This window comes from Vulpes vulpes, chromosome X, assembly GCF_048418805.1.
Source record: "Vulpes vulpes isolate BD-2025 chromosome X, VulVul3, whole genome shotgun sequence".
Taxonomy (NCBI): Eukaryota; Metazoa; Chordata; class Mammalia; order Carnivora; family Canidae; genus Vulpes; species Vulpes vulpes.
Window position 1 is genome coordinate 77,123,966 of NC_132796.1, and position 16,704 is coordinate 77,140,669.

The 16,704-nt window shown below is 40.2% G+C and overlaps 1 protein-coding gene across 6 annotated transcripts in view; it reads left to right on the plus strand.

Annotated features, from left to right (window-relative positions):
• Positions 1-1,408: 1,408 nt before the first annotated feature.
• Positions 1,409-16,704, plus strand: part of TBC1D8B (TBC1 domain family member 8B) — an 80,341-nt gene continuing 65,045 nt past the window's right edge. For all 6 annotated transcript variants that reach the window (XR_011998296.1, XR_011998297.1, XM_026014892.2 and 3 more), the window contains exon 1: positions 1,409-2,003. Coding sequence is in view for 4 of the 6 variants with exons in the window: in XM_026014892.2 (XP_025870677.2) it covers positions 1,874-2,003 (130 nt within the window). In the remaining 2 variants the exon portion in view is untranslated. The remainder of the gene's footprint in view (positions 2,004-16,704) is intronic.

The window sequence follows — 16,704 nt, forward strand, 5'->3', positions numbered from 1 at the left end:
CCCCAACTCTGCTACTTATTCAGCTATGTGAATTTAGGCAAGTTATTTAACTTCTCTGAGATCCTGTTCATCTATAAAGTAAGGATGTAAAAATCCTTGTTTTATTAATAAGGATTAAATTTTATTAATTAGTATTAATTTTTAAATTAAAATCATCAATCAATATTATACAGAGGAACCATCCAGTTCTGGACAGCCCTTTTCACAGTTGTAAGGATACTGGTAAAGAATGTGGTTTGATGAGGAAGAAAAAGGAGAAGGAAAGGTAAAAGGGGCACCTCATATCTCTGCCACATTTACCCATCTTTTACCAGGAAAATAAATTATCTTCCTTAGTATACATCCAAATTGGGATGGCTTTCCCTACAGATAAATTGCAGTTTGGGCTCTGGGAAGATTGCCTCTTCCGATCTTCTCCAGAAAGCTATCTTGGAACTATTTACTGCCTTTTAGCAGAAGAGAATCCCAAACTGACCCTTTTCTCACCCTAAGAAAAAAATCCCTGCTTGTTGCATATGCCTGTCTCCCTTGAGCTGGCCCACATCTTGGGAGGGTTAAGCCAGAAACACTCCTCCAAGGCACAGTTCTTTGGCTCCAGGACTTGGCATCTGGGTGTGTCTCACCCCATTTTTTTTAAGTGAAATGGCCTTGTGGCTTTATTCTCAAAATAGCACACCAAGAGCCCCTTGTTTATTTGTACATTGCCCCCCAACTCCGTCTTTCTTACAAAACTGTCTTGCGCTTAGTGTACTCTTTCATTCTGGTGGGCCCAGTTTTCGAAACAAATAAAAACATCCCTCAAATAATTCCTCACTGCGATGTCATACAAATCATTGGCCTCATTCACCTTTGTGTTTAAGCAGATGCCAAGGTACAGAGAGGTGAAGGTCATCCTGAAAGAGATTTTTATGTCCTTAAAGAGTTTAATAAAGGGGGGAAATGTTCATAAATTGTTTAGATCCTGAAAAGGAACGTTGGCAAAGACATTTTCCGTGGCTGATTACAATAAACAGATTACAAACAGATTGAGGTGGCAGAGTGGGGAGGAAGGATCCCATGGCGTGAAGAAAATCATGGGGCTTTGGAGATTTTATGTTCTTCCTGTATAAGCAAAAAGAACCTAATCTAAGGAAGATTTTGAAGCAGACAAGCAAGTGTATCAGACTCCACTTACCGCGTGACCTTGGTTAAGTCACCTCACCCATCTGCGCTTTTGTTTATATATGTGCAAAGCGGGAAATAATATCCACTTCGCAAGACTTGTCACAATTACGTGAGATAATCTATATGAAATCGCTTTAGTACAAAGTAAGAACTCATGAAGAATCAGTGCTGCAAAGGCTGCCTCCCAGTTTGGGCCGTTCGTTATTCAAAATTCCAGAAACATCGTTTCCTACAGTTTAACATCCTCGTCTGTAAATGGATGAGAAGAAACAACACATTTATACCTGAGGCTCACTTATTTGAACCAAAAACCGCTTTAAACTTTAAATAGACAAAATACACTTAAGTGGTGGCGGGACGCGCTTTGAAAGCACCCCCGCCCCGTTCTCATCCCTGTGGATTGTGGGAATTGTAGTCCTCAGAGCCCGCTGTTTAAGTACAGAAAAAGCGAGTAGGAAACTACAATTCCCAGGAGGCAAGGAAGCAGGACTATTTCCCATTTGGGCGGTAGAGCTGTAGGAGGGAATTGGCAATCTCTCTGCCTACGTGGGAGAGAAGGGAGGGTTGGGGGAAGTGTGGAAAACCTGAACCCAAGCCGCCGTTGCCTGAGGAAAATTTGGTGGGAGGAGAATTAGAGGGAAAGAGAGGAGTGTCGGGTGAGGTGAGCAGGGCATCTGGATCGCTGCTGCCTGGCGGCACAAAGTTCGAGATGTGGCTGAAGCCTGAGGAAGTGCTTCTGAAAAATGCGCTGAAGCTGTGGCTGATGGAAAGGTCCAACGATTACTTCGTGCTGCAGCGGCGTCGGGGCTACGTTGAGGAAGGTGGAGGGGGTCTCACAGGTAAGCTGCGGCCATCCCCCACCCACCTCGGGGCTGGGCTTGTGGTTCTTAAAAGGCGGTGAGGAAAACAGTTAACTCGTCGCCACCCACCGCCGGATTCTAAACCCCGGGTGGAGGGGCTGGGGTTCTTCTCCCGCCACCACCTTTCCGTCGCCCTCCCTGAGTTCTGAGAACCCCTCGCCGGGAGAGCAGCTGCTCTTTGGGTAGGAGGGGGATAAAGGGAGGAGGGGTCTTTTCTGAGGCGGAGGAACAATGAGGCGGAGGAGGGCTTCTCTCGGAGGCAAAGTACCTGCCCCGTCGCTTCCCTCGGGGACGGGGGCTGATGACGACTATTAGTCATCGACAGGTAGCATTGAGGCTGGTGACTGGGGTCAGTTTACAGTTGTGGACTTAACTTTTTTCGCCAAAGCCCCTATCTATAATCACCATCCTGGGGAGTGCGAGTGCGGGTGCGGGTGCGTGTGTGTGTGGACGGGGAGGATGGTGAGGAGAAAGAGAAGAGCCCCAGTCACCTCCTGAGGGATGGGCTTCAAATGAGAGATTAGCAGGCGGCGGTGGGGGGTGAAGGGGGGACGGGCGCGTGTCAGGGCGAGGGCGAGTGATAGGTCTCAGCATTGCTGACCTCTCCCATTTTAGCATCTTTTACTTTGTCACCCCGTTTTCCGCCCTTGGGATCTTATTTCAGACTAACCGTCGTAATTCGTTTCCCTCTCGAGTGTTTGACGCTGCCCTTTTCTTTCAAAGCCATGCTTGTAAGCACGCCAGTGAAACAATTGCAAGTTTAACTCTTGCCGCCTAATCCATTCTGCCTTCAGTGATTTGATTTGTAAATCCAGAACCGTCCCTTGGTCTAGTGTGTACAGCCTCCAGAGAATTTGGTTTTGAGACCTCCCATTTTGGGCGGGGGCATTCAAACTTTTGGACACAGGGGAACGCTGAGATCTTTTTCGTGACAATTTGCAATTTGATATGGTGGCCTCGAAGTGGTGGGCCAGACTTCATTTAGGCAGCGTGATGTAGCGGGAGGAGGGAAGAGTACGAAAATCTGCGTTTTAGTCCCCTTCCCAGCTCTGTTGAATGGCATTCGACAAGTCTTTAATTTATTCAACCATAAACGCCTGCTGTGTGCCACATGGAATGCTAGTGTACAAAGACAGTTAAGATTCACTTCCCCTCCTTTGAATTAATGGCTCATAATCTGGATAAGGGGAAGACGTTCAGGTTAGGGGAAGTAACCAGTAAACCAGGCAAATTATATTTATAACCAGTAACTAGTAAATCAAGCAAATTATAATTAGAACCGAATAACTGAAAGGTTGTGTAAGGATTCATGGAGGAGAGGGCATGGCTTTTCATCCTCTGTGAAATGGTGTCTACCTCACAGATTTGAGAGGATAAAATGAAAGATAATAGGTGCCAAATCAGTGTGTGTTGTTAAGATGGTGATAAATGTGTGCTGTTCTTTCCTTTTTTTCAAGCCACCCCCAGGGTGGAGAGAAATCTGAGGTTCTACAGGACTTTTTTGTTTTTTAATTTTGCAAGACCTGTTCGTCTCATCCAGTTTGGAAAAAGGCCCTCTTGAAAATATGGCAACAAAAATTGCCTCATTAGACTTCACAATATATCATTTTCTGATCTTTAAAAATTACAAGTGTTATTTGCAGAGGAGACTTTCTATTTAACAGATGCATATATTTTCCAGACAAAATTTGAGAAGCAATGTTCATAAATACCCAGTGACATAATTTGCCCTCTTTAGTCCATCAAGAACAGGATAGAGTATTTAAAATAGATCTTACAGTCCTGTGTTACAGCTAGTAATCTGGTTCTACATTTTACTTGGCCAGAATTTTTATGGCGCTCTTGTCCTCATTACCAAAGAATTATATATCACTTTGTACAACTGTGTTCCTGAAAAATAATAGGTAAATCAGATTGAGAATCAAATCAGTATAATGTAGTATGAAATAGTTTTTTTACTTGTTGCGAATTTCTTTTAATCATTCCTTGTTTTCTGTTTTTAGTTTCTCATTTGACATATTTTCTTAAAACATGGACCAAATTGCACCAGTTTCTCTATTCCATCCACTCCCATGTACTCTTCAAACCCATATCTCTACAATAAGAGGTTGGTCTGCAGAAATACACCAAGATTTCTACCACACATGTATGTTGAGAATAGCCATAGCCCCATATTGTGGTTGATTGTGTATGTCTGCATGGTTTTTTTACCTGTGGTATTTTCAAAATGCTTGAAATTTCCACATGAATGCTGCCACTGTATTACATGTAAATTAAGCAAAGTGATCAGAAAGGAGCAGAGGTGTTTTTTAAGGTTTATTTGGTTCTATTTGGTCCAGAGGGAAAGTGTGTGCTGATTTTCATAACTGCTCAATTACTGTATTATTACTTAAAATTGTGAAGCCAACAGCTTTGCTATGCTTTACCACAAATCCACATTTGGATTAGCTCTCACAGGAGTTTGACTGGGTGCCAGCATAAGCTTGCCTTGGTCCATTTTGTTCGCTGAAATCCAGTGTTATGTGCTACCCCTTTAAAAGATTCCTTTATGCATTTTGTTTAATGAAGAAGAGATAATAACCATCTTAGAAATGTAAATAGTTGTAATTTCTTTAAGATTTTATTTCTTTGTCATGTAATAATTGGCAATAACCACCAGCAATGTAATGACTTGAGCAGTGGACTTGAAGTTAGTTGACACTTTTTTCTTCCTAATAATGGAATTGGGGCAACAGAGAACCATTGGGTGGTTGTAACAGGAGACTAATTTGTAAGTTAGAATTCTGAGGTCCTTTTCTAAATTTCTGAAACACATCTAGTGGATATCTGGTAGCTTACTTATCATTTGCCTAATTATTTTACTTAATTGTCCTGGTTCAGAGCAGAGTAGGATATCTTGTGAAAATTTTTGTTATACATAAATGTTATTTCATAGATAAAGTAATTTCCTTTCATTTAGAGAAGTAATTCACTCTTCTGGGTTTTTGCAGTTACCTTACATTATCCCTTGATCCTCCTGGCTGATAACGGTAATGACTTTTCTGTGGCATCTAAATTTAGCACCTGGCTTTATGTAATTGAAAATAATTTATGCATATTTGGCTTAATTAAGCACAAATCAACAGTTTGTTCTGCTTCATAGATTGGAGCTACTACATGAGTGAAATTATGGAGCTACATTCTAGTGTATGGGATGTAGGAAGACCTGGCAATAAGGAAGCTTTAATTTAGATAATTTGTTGAAACTATTTTATGCTTGAATATTCCATATCTGAAAAGTATAAGCAGGTTCATGTGTGTTAGACTGATAATCTCCCTCAATAGATCATGTTTTGGGATTTTAGAACAAGACTAAAAGGTAAAATTTGTTAAAATAGAGAAGTTTTAGGCATTCTGTTTTCTTATCTCCTCTTTCATTTTGGCACCATTACTTTGAAATTAAATTATATGTAAAAACTAGAACATATTAACTTTTTTATATTAACAGTTTAAATGAGCTTTCCATTTCAAAATATTTTATGATATTTATATAAACTTAACAAATCACCATGTAAACAACTCATCATAATTAAACATATGATAAACAGTAAGGTAGCCTTTTAAAGAATTTCTTAATGACCATCCCTCAAAAATATAGGGCTTTCTTTCTTTTTTCCCCACTCCCAATTCAAGGAGCCTAACTCTGAAAATGTTCTAATTTTTTTCTTAGCAAAATATGCCTGCACTTCATGTTCACAAAGGAACAAACTGATAAAATTTTTGGCCTCCCAAGTACCTTATTATTGGGACCGAAGTGCCTGGATGGTGGCCATGACATTACATTTTAGGTAAGGAAATATCAAATCCCCACCCACACCCACACTGTAAAATAATAAATATCATTTTGACTTATTAATGAGAAAATCCCATAGGGCAACCCTAAGGAAGACAAATCATAGTCTGTACTTCCCTCCTTTACTCCCTGGAACATTTTGATCCATGTGAAATCAAGTAAAAAATTACAGTTAACTCTTGAACAACATGGAAGTTAGGTATGCCAGACCTCCCACCCTTCCATGTGCAGTCACAAATCCACACATAAATTTTTACTCCCCCCAAATTTAAGTACTTATACCCTCCCATTGACAGGAAGCTTTACCAATAACATAAACAGTCGATTAGCATACATTTTGTGTATGTGTTATATATGGTATTCTTACACCAAAGTTAGGCTAGAGAAAAGTGAGTGTTAAAGAAATCATAGGAATAAATACATTTATAGTAATGAACTATATGGGGCAAAATCCACATATAAGTGGCCTGCACAGTTCAAACCCACGTTATTCAAGGGTCAAGTGTACTTTAAAGATGGCTAAAGTTAACAATGTAGAAAGTGATAGATGTTGATGAGGATGTGGAGAAAGGGCAGCCCTTTTGTGCTATTGGTGGGAATGCAAACTGGGGGAGCTACTGTGGAAAACAGTATGGAGGTTCCTAAAAAAGTTAAAAAATAGAACTAAGCTATGATCCATCCATTGCACTAATAGCTACAAAAGTAATATTGCATTTTACATATATATGAGTGTGTGTGCATGTTTCTATACACATACATACACACATACAACAACTTCTTTATCCATTCATCAGTTGATGATCATTTGAGCACTTTTTATAATTTGGCTATTGTTGATAATGCTACTATTAAAATCAGAGAGCATGTGCCCCTTTGATTCAGTATTTTTGTACCCTGATGCAATATTACTCAGCCATAAAAAAGAATGAAATCTTACCACTGCAGTGATGTGGATGAGCTAGAGAGTATTATGATAGGCAAAAAAAGTAAAGTATGAGAAAGACAAATACCATATGATTTCTTTTTTAAAAAAATATTTTATTTATTCATGAGAGACAGAGAGAGAGAGAGAGAGAGAGAGAGAGAGAGAGGCAGAGACACAGGCAGACGGAGAAGCAGGCTCCATGCAGGGAGCCCAGTGTGGGACTCGATCCTGGGTCTTTAGCCCTGTGCTGAAGGCAGTCCTAAACCGCTGAGCCACCTTGGCTGCCCCCATATGATTTCAATTATATGTGAGATTTAAGAAACAAAACAGATGAACATAGGGAAAAAGAAGAGAGGCAAACCAAGACACAGACTCTTAATCATAGAGAACAAACTAAAGATTGCTGGAGAGGAGGTGGGCTGGGGGGTGGACTAAATAGGTGATGGGTATTACGAAGGGCACTTCTGATAAGCACTGAGTGTTGTATGTAAGTAATGAATCACTGAATTCTACAACATGGAACTAATATTACACCGTATGTTAACTAACTGAAATTTAAATAAAAACTTGAAACCACAAAAAATAAAAAATAAAATAAAAATAAAGATCTCTTTCTTAAAAATGTATTTAAGAGGGAGGGGCAAGAGGGTGGAAAAGTAGGGGCCCACAACTCACCTGGGCCCACTAACTTACCTAGATAACTTTCAAAACATCCTGAACACCTACAAATTTGACCTGAGATTTAAAGAGAGAACACCTGGAATGCTACAGAGAGAAAAGTTTTCACTTCTGAGTAGGAAGAAAAAAAATAAAACCAATAAAGTGGGGGAGGAGAAGCCCAAGTAGCCAGGCTAAAGTGGAGCGGTGAAAGACTCAGGGGTAGGAAAGCCCAGCCCTGGAGAAGCAGGAACTTTAAAAATCCACTCCAGTTTTCCCTGACAGAAAAGTGTTTAGCAGGGAAATTAGGCAGAATCGCAGGAGGGGCAGTGAAGCCTCAAGGTTCCCTGAATCACTATAAGAGGAGGGGCGCCCGGCAGAAAGCTCACCGCAAACTGCAGTCTGATATCAGTAAAGGCCTGGAGCGCTGCAGCCGTCTGGGGCATTTGGGAGAAGCCAGTTGGTTAGGCGGGCTGGCTCTGGATGGAGGTGGCTGTGCCCTGTTCCCTTCAGGAGAGGCAGTCCCTGGGAGCGCGGGTCCAGTGGCACAGGGCGCCAGATCCCAGGGCGCCCAAGTGGACAAAGCCAGCCATCCTGTGTTTCCCCGCCCCCCACAGGTGGAGGCGGGGAGGGCACAGGACAGCGAGGACTCTCCTGCCATGGGGCGCCCCCAAGCGGTGCAGATGAGCACACCCCTGCCGGACCCCAGGAGCATCTAGGCCAGTGCCAACTGGGAGACTATAATTAGTTACTCAAAGGGAGCTCGACTCCAGACCTGGGAATCTGGCCACCACCATTGTTTTTCCTCTTTGTTTCACCTTGTGCCTGGGAGAGGCAGGGACACTAGTGAACAAAGGCCTCACAGGATAAACAAGTCCCACTGAGCCTGGCACCCGGCAGGAGGCGGGGCATCTCCCCCAGGTGCACACACCTGATAATCAGCACAGCAGGACCTCCCTCAGAAGACCAGCTGGAAGAAAAAGGGAAGAGCAGGTTTACTGAACAAGTAGTATGGGAAAGCTCCAGGACCAAGCTGGAGCTTGTTTTTTTTTTTTTAATTTTTTTTATTATTTATTTATGATAGTCATACAGAGAGAGAGAGGCAGAGACATAGGCAGAGGGAGAAGCAGGCTCCAGGCACCGGGAGCCTGACGTGGGATTCGATCCCGGGTCTCCAGGATCGCGCCCTGGGCCAAAGGCAGGCGCCAAACCGCTGCGCCACCCAGGGATCCCTCGTTTTTATTTTATTTTATTTTATTTTATTTTATTTTATTTTATTTTATTTTATTTTATTTTATTTATTTTTAATTTTTATTTATTTATGATAGTCACAGAGAGAGAGAGAGAGAGGCAGAGACACAGGCGGAGGGAGAAGCAGGCTCCATGCACCGGGAGCCTGATGTGGGATTCGATCCCGGGTCTCCAGGATCGCGTCCCGGGCCAAAGGCAGGTGCCAAACCGCTGCGCCACCCAGGGATCCCCCTCGTTGTTTTTATATCAGACTAAAAATTTCCAATATTTTTTTCTTTTCCCACTTTAACTACAATATTTTACCAGCTCTTCATTTTTAAGTATTTTCCTTTTTGATTTTCATATTTCTACAATTACATGTCTTAGATATGTTTTTCACTTCTGGATTCCCTTCAACATACTCAGTTTAATTTTGATAGATACATGAGGTAAGGGTTTTTGTTTTTTGTTTTTTCTGCCTCGTTTTGTTTTACAATGGTGGAAGTTAGCACCTTCTAAAACAGACCAACAGACACCCGGAGACAAGGGGAACACCCTGTAGGTTCATTCTGTAGGATTATATTCTCTCTTCCTTGCCATTCTGCACCATCTTATCTTGTTTATGTTTTGGTGGTCAATGTTGGGGCTTTCAATAAGTATTGTTGGCTTATATAAATTTGGGATTGAGCATCTTCTAACATACAGAACAGTACACACTCAGAACCAAGAGAATCAACATCTAGGACCCCTCAGGTAGACTACATTCTCCCTACACTACTACTTCTTCACCACCACCATCCCCCCCCTTAATTTTTCTTTTTCCTCTTTTCTTTACCTTTTTTTTCTTTTTCTTTTTTCTTCTTTGTTTTTGGCTTTTTATTTTTACTACTTTGTTTTAAAATTTATTTTTCACTTTAATGGTCCTTTTGTTTTATTTTATTCTGTTCTCTTTTTCTTTTATTTTCTGGTCTCTGACCTTTTCAAAATTATCTAGGGTGTGTTTTACTTAGGTCATGGTTGATATTTTTGACTCAGCCCACTCAAACAGCCACTCTGCACTAGACAAAATGACTAGAAGGAATAATTCACCATAAAAGAAAGAACCTGAAACTACTTTCTGCCACAGAGTTACAGAATTTGGATTTCAATACGATGTCAGAAAATCAATTCAGAAGTACAATTATAAAACTACTGGTGGCTCTGGGAAAAAAGCATAAAGGACTCTAGAGACTTTGTTACTGCAGAATTGAGATCTAATCAGGGCGAAATTAAAAATAGATTAAATTAAAAAAAGATTAAATGAGATGCAATCCAAAGTGAATGTCCTAACTGCTAGGGTTAAGGAGGTGGAAGAGAGAGTGAGTGACATAGAAGACAAGTTGATGGTAAGGAAGGAAGCTGAGGAAAAAAGAGATAAACAAGAGCCCATGAAGAAAGTCGTAGGGAAATAAATGATAGCTTGAGAAGGAAGAATATACATATAATTGGGATTTCAGAAGTGGCTGAGGGAGAGAGAGGACCACAAAGTATATTTGAACAAATCATAGCTGAGAACTTCCCTAACCTGGGGAAGGAAACAGGCATTCAGATCCAAGAGATAGGACCCCCCCCCCACCCAAGATCAGTAAAAACCGTTCAATACCTCGACATTTAATAGTGAAACTTGCAAATTTCAAAGATAAAGAGAAAATTCTTAAAGTAGTGCGAAACAAGAAATTCTTAAATTATGGGGAGAAATTCCAGATTAACAGCAGTCCTCTCCACAGAGACCTAGCAGGCCAGAAAGGGCTGGCTGGATATATACAGAGTACTTTTTTTTTTAAATTATTTATTCATGAGAGACACACAGAGAGAGAGGCAGAGACACAGGCAGAGGGAGAAGCAGGCTCCGTGCAGGGAGCCTGATGTGGGACTCGATCCTGGGACTCCAGGATCATGCCCTGTGCCGAAGGCAGATGCCTAACCATTGAGCCACCCAGGAGTCCCTATACAGAGTACTAAATGAGCAGAACATGCAGCGAAAATACTTTATCCAGCAAGGCTCTCATTCAGAATAGGAGAGATAAAGAGCTCCCAGGATAGGCAGAAACTGAAAGAATATATGACCAACAAACCACTCTGCAATAAATATTAAGGGAGACCCTGTAAAAGAAAGAGGAAGCCCAAAGAAACAATCTACAAAACAGGGGATGAATAGGTAATATGATGACACTAAATTCATATCTTTCAATAGTTACTCTGAATGTGAATGGGCTAAATGATCCCTCAAAAGACGCAGGGTATCAGACTGGAATAAAAGCAAGACCCATCTGTATGCTGTCTACAAGAGACTCATTTTAGACCCTAGAACACCTCCAGCCTGAAAATGAAGAAGTGGAGAACCATTTACCATTCAAATGGTCCTCAAAAGAAAGCTGGGTAGCCATCCTCATATCAGATAAATTAAAGTTTATCCCAAAGACTGTAGTAAGAGATGAAGAGGGATACTATATCATACTTAAAGGGTCTATTGAACAAGAAGACCTAACAGTTATGAATATTTATGCCCCTAATGTGGGAGCTGCCAAGTATATCAGTCAATTAATAACCAAAGTAAAGACATACTTAGATAATAATACACTAATAGTAGGAGACTTTAGCATGGCATTTTCTGCAAATAACAGATCTTCTAAGCAGAGCATCACCAAAGAAACAAGCGCCTTGAATGATACACTGGACCAAATAGATTTCACAGATATACACAGAACTGTGCATCCAAACGCAACTGAATACACATTCTTCTCAAGTGGACATGGAACTTTCTCCAGAATAGACCACATACTGGGTCACAAATCAGGTCTGAACCGATACCAAATGATTGGGATTGTCCCCTTCATATTTTCAGACCACGGTGCCTTGAAACTAGAACCCAATCACAAGAAGAAATTTGGAAGAAGCTCAGACACATGGAGGTTAAAGAGCATCTTACTAAAAGATGAATGGGTCAACCAGGAAGTTAGAGAATTAAAAAGATTCATGGAAACTAATGAAAATGAATATACAACCCTTCAAAACCTTTGGGATGCAGCAAAAGCAGTCCTAAGAGGGAAATACATTGCAATACAAGCCTCCCTCAAAAAATTGGAAAAAACTCAAATACACAAGTTAACCTCACACCTAAAGGAAGAGAAAGAGAAAGAACCGCAAGTAAAACCTACACCAACGTGGAGGGACCTGGAGGGTATTATGCTGAATGAAATAAGTCAATTGGAAAAGGACAAACATTATATGGTCTCATTCATTTGGGCAATATAAAAATTTGTGAAAGGGAATAAAGGGAAAGGAGATAAAAATGAGTGAAAATAACAGTGAGGGTGATAAAACATGAGAGACATGTAACTCTGGGAAATGCACAAGGGGTAGTGGAAGGGGAAGTAAGTGGGGGGGTTGGGGTAACTGGGTGATGGGCACTGAGGGGGGCACTTGGGCGGGATGAGCACTGAGTGTTACGCTATATGTTGGCAAATTGAACTCCAATAAAAAAAATTAAAAAAAAACCCTACACCAAGCAGAAGAAGAGAGAGAAAAAGATTCGAGCAGAACTCAATGAAATAGAGACCAGAAGAACTGTAGAACAGATCAACATAACCAGGAGCTGGTTCTTTGAAAGAATTAGTAAGATAGAGAAGCCCCTAGACATCCTTATTAAAAAGAAAAGAGAAAAGACTCAAATGAATAAAATCACAAATGCAAGAGCAAGATTGGGGATCCCTGGGTGGCTCAGCAGTTTAGTGCCTGCCTTTGGCCCAGGGCATGATCCTGGAGTCCTGGGATCAAGTCCCAGGGCTGATTGGGCTTCCTGCATGGAGCCTGCTTCTCTCTCTGCCTATGTCTCTGCCTCTCTCTCTCTCTCTCTCTCTCTCTCTCTCTCTCTCTCTCTCCCTGTCTCCCTCTCTCTCATAAGTAAATAAAATCTTTTTTTTTTAAAAAGAGCAAGATCACAACCAATACCAAGGAAATACAAACAATTTTAAAGACGTATTATGAGCAGCTAATTGCCAACAAATTAGGCAGTCTAGAAGAAATGGTTGCATTTCTGGAAAACCACAAATTACCAAAACTGAAACAGGAAGAAATAGAAAATCTGAAGCGGCCAATAACCAGCGAGGAAATTGAAGCAGTCATCAAAAACCTCCCAAGACACAAAAGTCTAGGGTCAAATGGCTTCCCAAGGGAATTATATTAAGCATTTAAGGAAGAAATGGTTTTAAAAAGCATTTAAAGAAAGCAGACAAATACCCCACCAAAAGGAGAAGTATATACCAATATCCTGATGAACACAGATGCAAACATTCTCAACAAGATACTAGCCAATAGGATCCAACAGTACATTAAGAAGATTATTCACCATGACCAAGTGGGATCTATCCCCAGGATGCAAGGCTGGTTTAACATTCATAAAACATTCAACGTGATAGAGCACATCAACAAGAGGAGAAACAAGAACCCTATGATCCTCTCAATAGATGCAGAGAAAGCATTTGACAAAATATAGCATCCATTCCTGATTAAAACTCCTCAAAGTGTAGGGATAGGGGGAAAATTCCTCAATATCTTAAAAGCCATTTATGAAAAGCCCACAGTGAATATCCTTCTCAATAGAGAAGGGGGAAATACAGTCTCCCCTAAGATCAAGAACACAACAGGGATATCTACTCTCACCACTGCTATTCAACATAGTACTAGAAGTCTTTGCCTCAGCAATCAGACAACAAAAAGAAGTAAAAGGCATTCAAATTGGCAAAGAAGAAGTCAAACTCTCCCTCTTCGCAGATGACATGATGCTGTATATAGAAAACCCAAAAGACTTCACCCCAACATTGCTACAACTCATACAGCAACTCAGCGGTGTGGCAGGATACAAAATCAATGCCCAGAAATCAGTGACACTTCTATACACTAACAATGAGACTGAAGATAGAGAAATGAAGGAGTCAATCCCATTTACAATTGCACCCAAAAGCATAAGATACCTAGGCATAAACCTAACCAAAGAGGTAAAGGATCTATACCCTAAAAACTATAGAACACTTCTGAAAGAAATTGAGGAAGACACAAAGAGATGGAAAAATATTCCATGCTCATAGATTGGAAGAATTAATATTGTGATAATGTCTATGCTACCCAGGGCAATTTGCTACACATTCAGTGCAATCCCTACCAGAATACCATGGACTTTCTCCACAGAGTTAGAACGAATAATCTTAAGATTTGTATGGAATCAGAAAACACCCCGAATACCCAGAGGAATATTGAAAAAGAAAACCAATTCCAGGGCATCACGTTACCAGATTTCAAGCTGTATTACAAAACTGTGATAATCAGGCAGCCCGGGTGGCTCAGCGGTTTAGCACCGCCTTCAGTCCAGGGCATTATCCTGGAGACCCAGGATTGAGTCCCACGTCAGGCTCCCTGCATGGAGCCTGCTTCTCCCTCTGTCTGTGTCTCTGCCTCTCTCTCTTAATTAAATTATATTTATATAATTAAAAAGTATATATAATAAAAATTTAAAATATATAATATATATAAAATTAAAAAATAAAACAAGTAGAAATGTACTTTTAAAAAAACCTGTTATCATCAAGATAGTATGGCACAAAAACAGACACCTAGATCAATGGAACAGAATACAGAACCCAGAAATGGGCCCTCAACTCTATGGTCAACTAATACTCGACAAAGCAGGAAAGACTATCCACTGGAAAAAAGTCTCCTCGATAAATGGTGTTGAGAAAATTGGACAGCCACGTGCAGAAAAATGCAACTAGACCATTCTCTTACACCATACACAAAGATAAACTCAAAATGGTGGGAAGATCTAAATGTGAGACAAGAATCCATCAAAATCCTAGAGGAGAACACAGGCAATACCCATTTTGAACTTGGCCACTGTAACTTCTTGCAAGGTACATGTATGAAGGCAAAGGAAACAAAAGCAAAAATGAACTATTGGGACTTAATCAGGATAAAAAGCTTCTGCACAGCAAAAGAAACAGTGAACAAAACTAAAATACAACCTATAGAATGGGAGAAGATATTTCCAAATGACATATCAGATGAAGGGCTAGTATTTAAGATCTATAAAGAACTTGTTAAACTCAGCACCCGAGAAACAAGAAATCCAGTCATGAAATGGACAGAAGAAATGAACAGAAACTTCAGTAAAGAAGACATAACACATGGCTAACAAGCACATGAGAAAATGCTCTGCATCACTGGCCATCAGGGAACTACAAATCAAAACCACAATGAGATACCACCTTACAGCAGTGAGAATGGCAAAAATTAACAAGACAGGAAACAACAAATGTTGGAGAGGATGTGGAGAAGGGGGAACCATCTGGCACTGTTGGTGGGAATGCAGACTGGTGCAGCCACTCTGAAAAATTGTGTAGAGGTTCCTCAAAGAGATAAAAATAGAGCTACCCTGTGACTCTGCAATTGCACTGCTGGGTTTTACCCCAAAGATACAGATGCAGTGAAATGCCGGGACTCCTGCACCCCAATGTTCATAGCAACAATATCCACAGTAGCCAATCTGTGGAAGGAGCCATGATGTCCTTTGACAGATGAATGGATAAAGAAGATGTGTGTGTGTGTGTGTATGTATATATATATATATATATATATATATATATATATATATATATAACAATGGAATATTACTCAGCCATCAGAAAGGACAAATACCATTTGCCTTGACGTGGATGAAACTGGAGGGTATTATGCTGAGTGAAGTAAGTCAGTTGGAGAAGGACAATCATCACATGGTTTTACTCATATGGGGAGTATAAGAAATTGTGAAGGAGATTATAAGGGAAAGGAGGGGAACTGAGTGGGAAAAATTAGGGAGACAAACCATGAGAGGCTCCTAACTCTGAGAGGTGGGTAGGGGCTTTATGGTAAATGGGTGATGGGCACTGAGAAGGGAAGTTGATGGGATATATGTTGGAAAATCGAAGTTCAATGAAAACAAATGAAAAAATAAAAATGTATTTAATTCCAGTATAATTACACAGTGTTATATTAGTTTTAGTTATATAATATAGTGATTCAACAATTATGTAGATTAGTCATTTCTCATCACAATAAGTGTACTCTTAATCCCCTTTATTTGTTTCATACATCCACCAACCCACCTCCCCTCTGGGATTCACTAATTCTGTGTATTTAAAGAGTTTGTGTTTTGTTTGTTTATCTCTGTGTTGATTTATTCATTTGTTTCTTACATTCCACATGAGTGAAATTATATGGTATTTGTCTTTATCTGACTGAGTTATTTCACTTAACGTCTTAACCTCTAAGTCTCTGTGTTGTTTTGAGTGATAAAGGACAGCTTCATTGGTGGTTTTAAGACGTGAAAGATGATCACTGTCACCACTTTTTCTTGGTAGTAGTGGAAGGATTATTGACTGCTTACCTATAAGACTCAGGAGATTTTTTAGATACCTGTTGCTAACACTGCTCTCTTCCTTTCCCCTCCCTTGCTTGTTGCTAGGGTGTTTCTTTCCTTAGGCCTAGACAAGAAAGCACTACTCAGCTTTACCTTAGGATCATGAATCTTCAATCCTCAAGAGTTAAGTTAAAGTAATAGTAATGATATGTATTGTATACAAAGAGAGTTTTTTTGGCTAAGATATTGGAAATTTATAATGTAAGTAGGAAACTAATATTTGCTATTGAGTTGATTTCATTTTCATGAAAAAAAAAAGACTAAAAGGTGATGACATTGACTAACTTATTTTTCAGAACCTCCTGCAAGGCTGACCTTTCTCATTCAAAGAAATCTTTAAAAGTAACTTTTTACTTGATTTCATATGGATCAAAATGTTTTAGGGAGGGAACAGAGCACAGTATAATTTGCCCTCCCCAGGGGTTCCTCTATGGAATTCTTTTTTTAATAAGTCAACTGCAAGCGAACATCCACAAATATATAAGTACACCATTGAATTCATTGATTCCACTCATTAACCGTACTACCTTTGTCTTCTGTGATT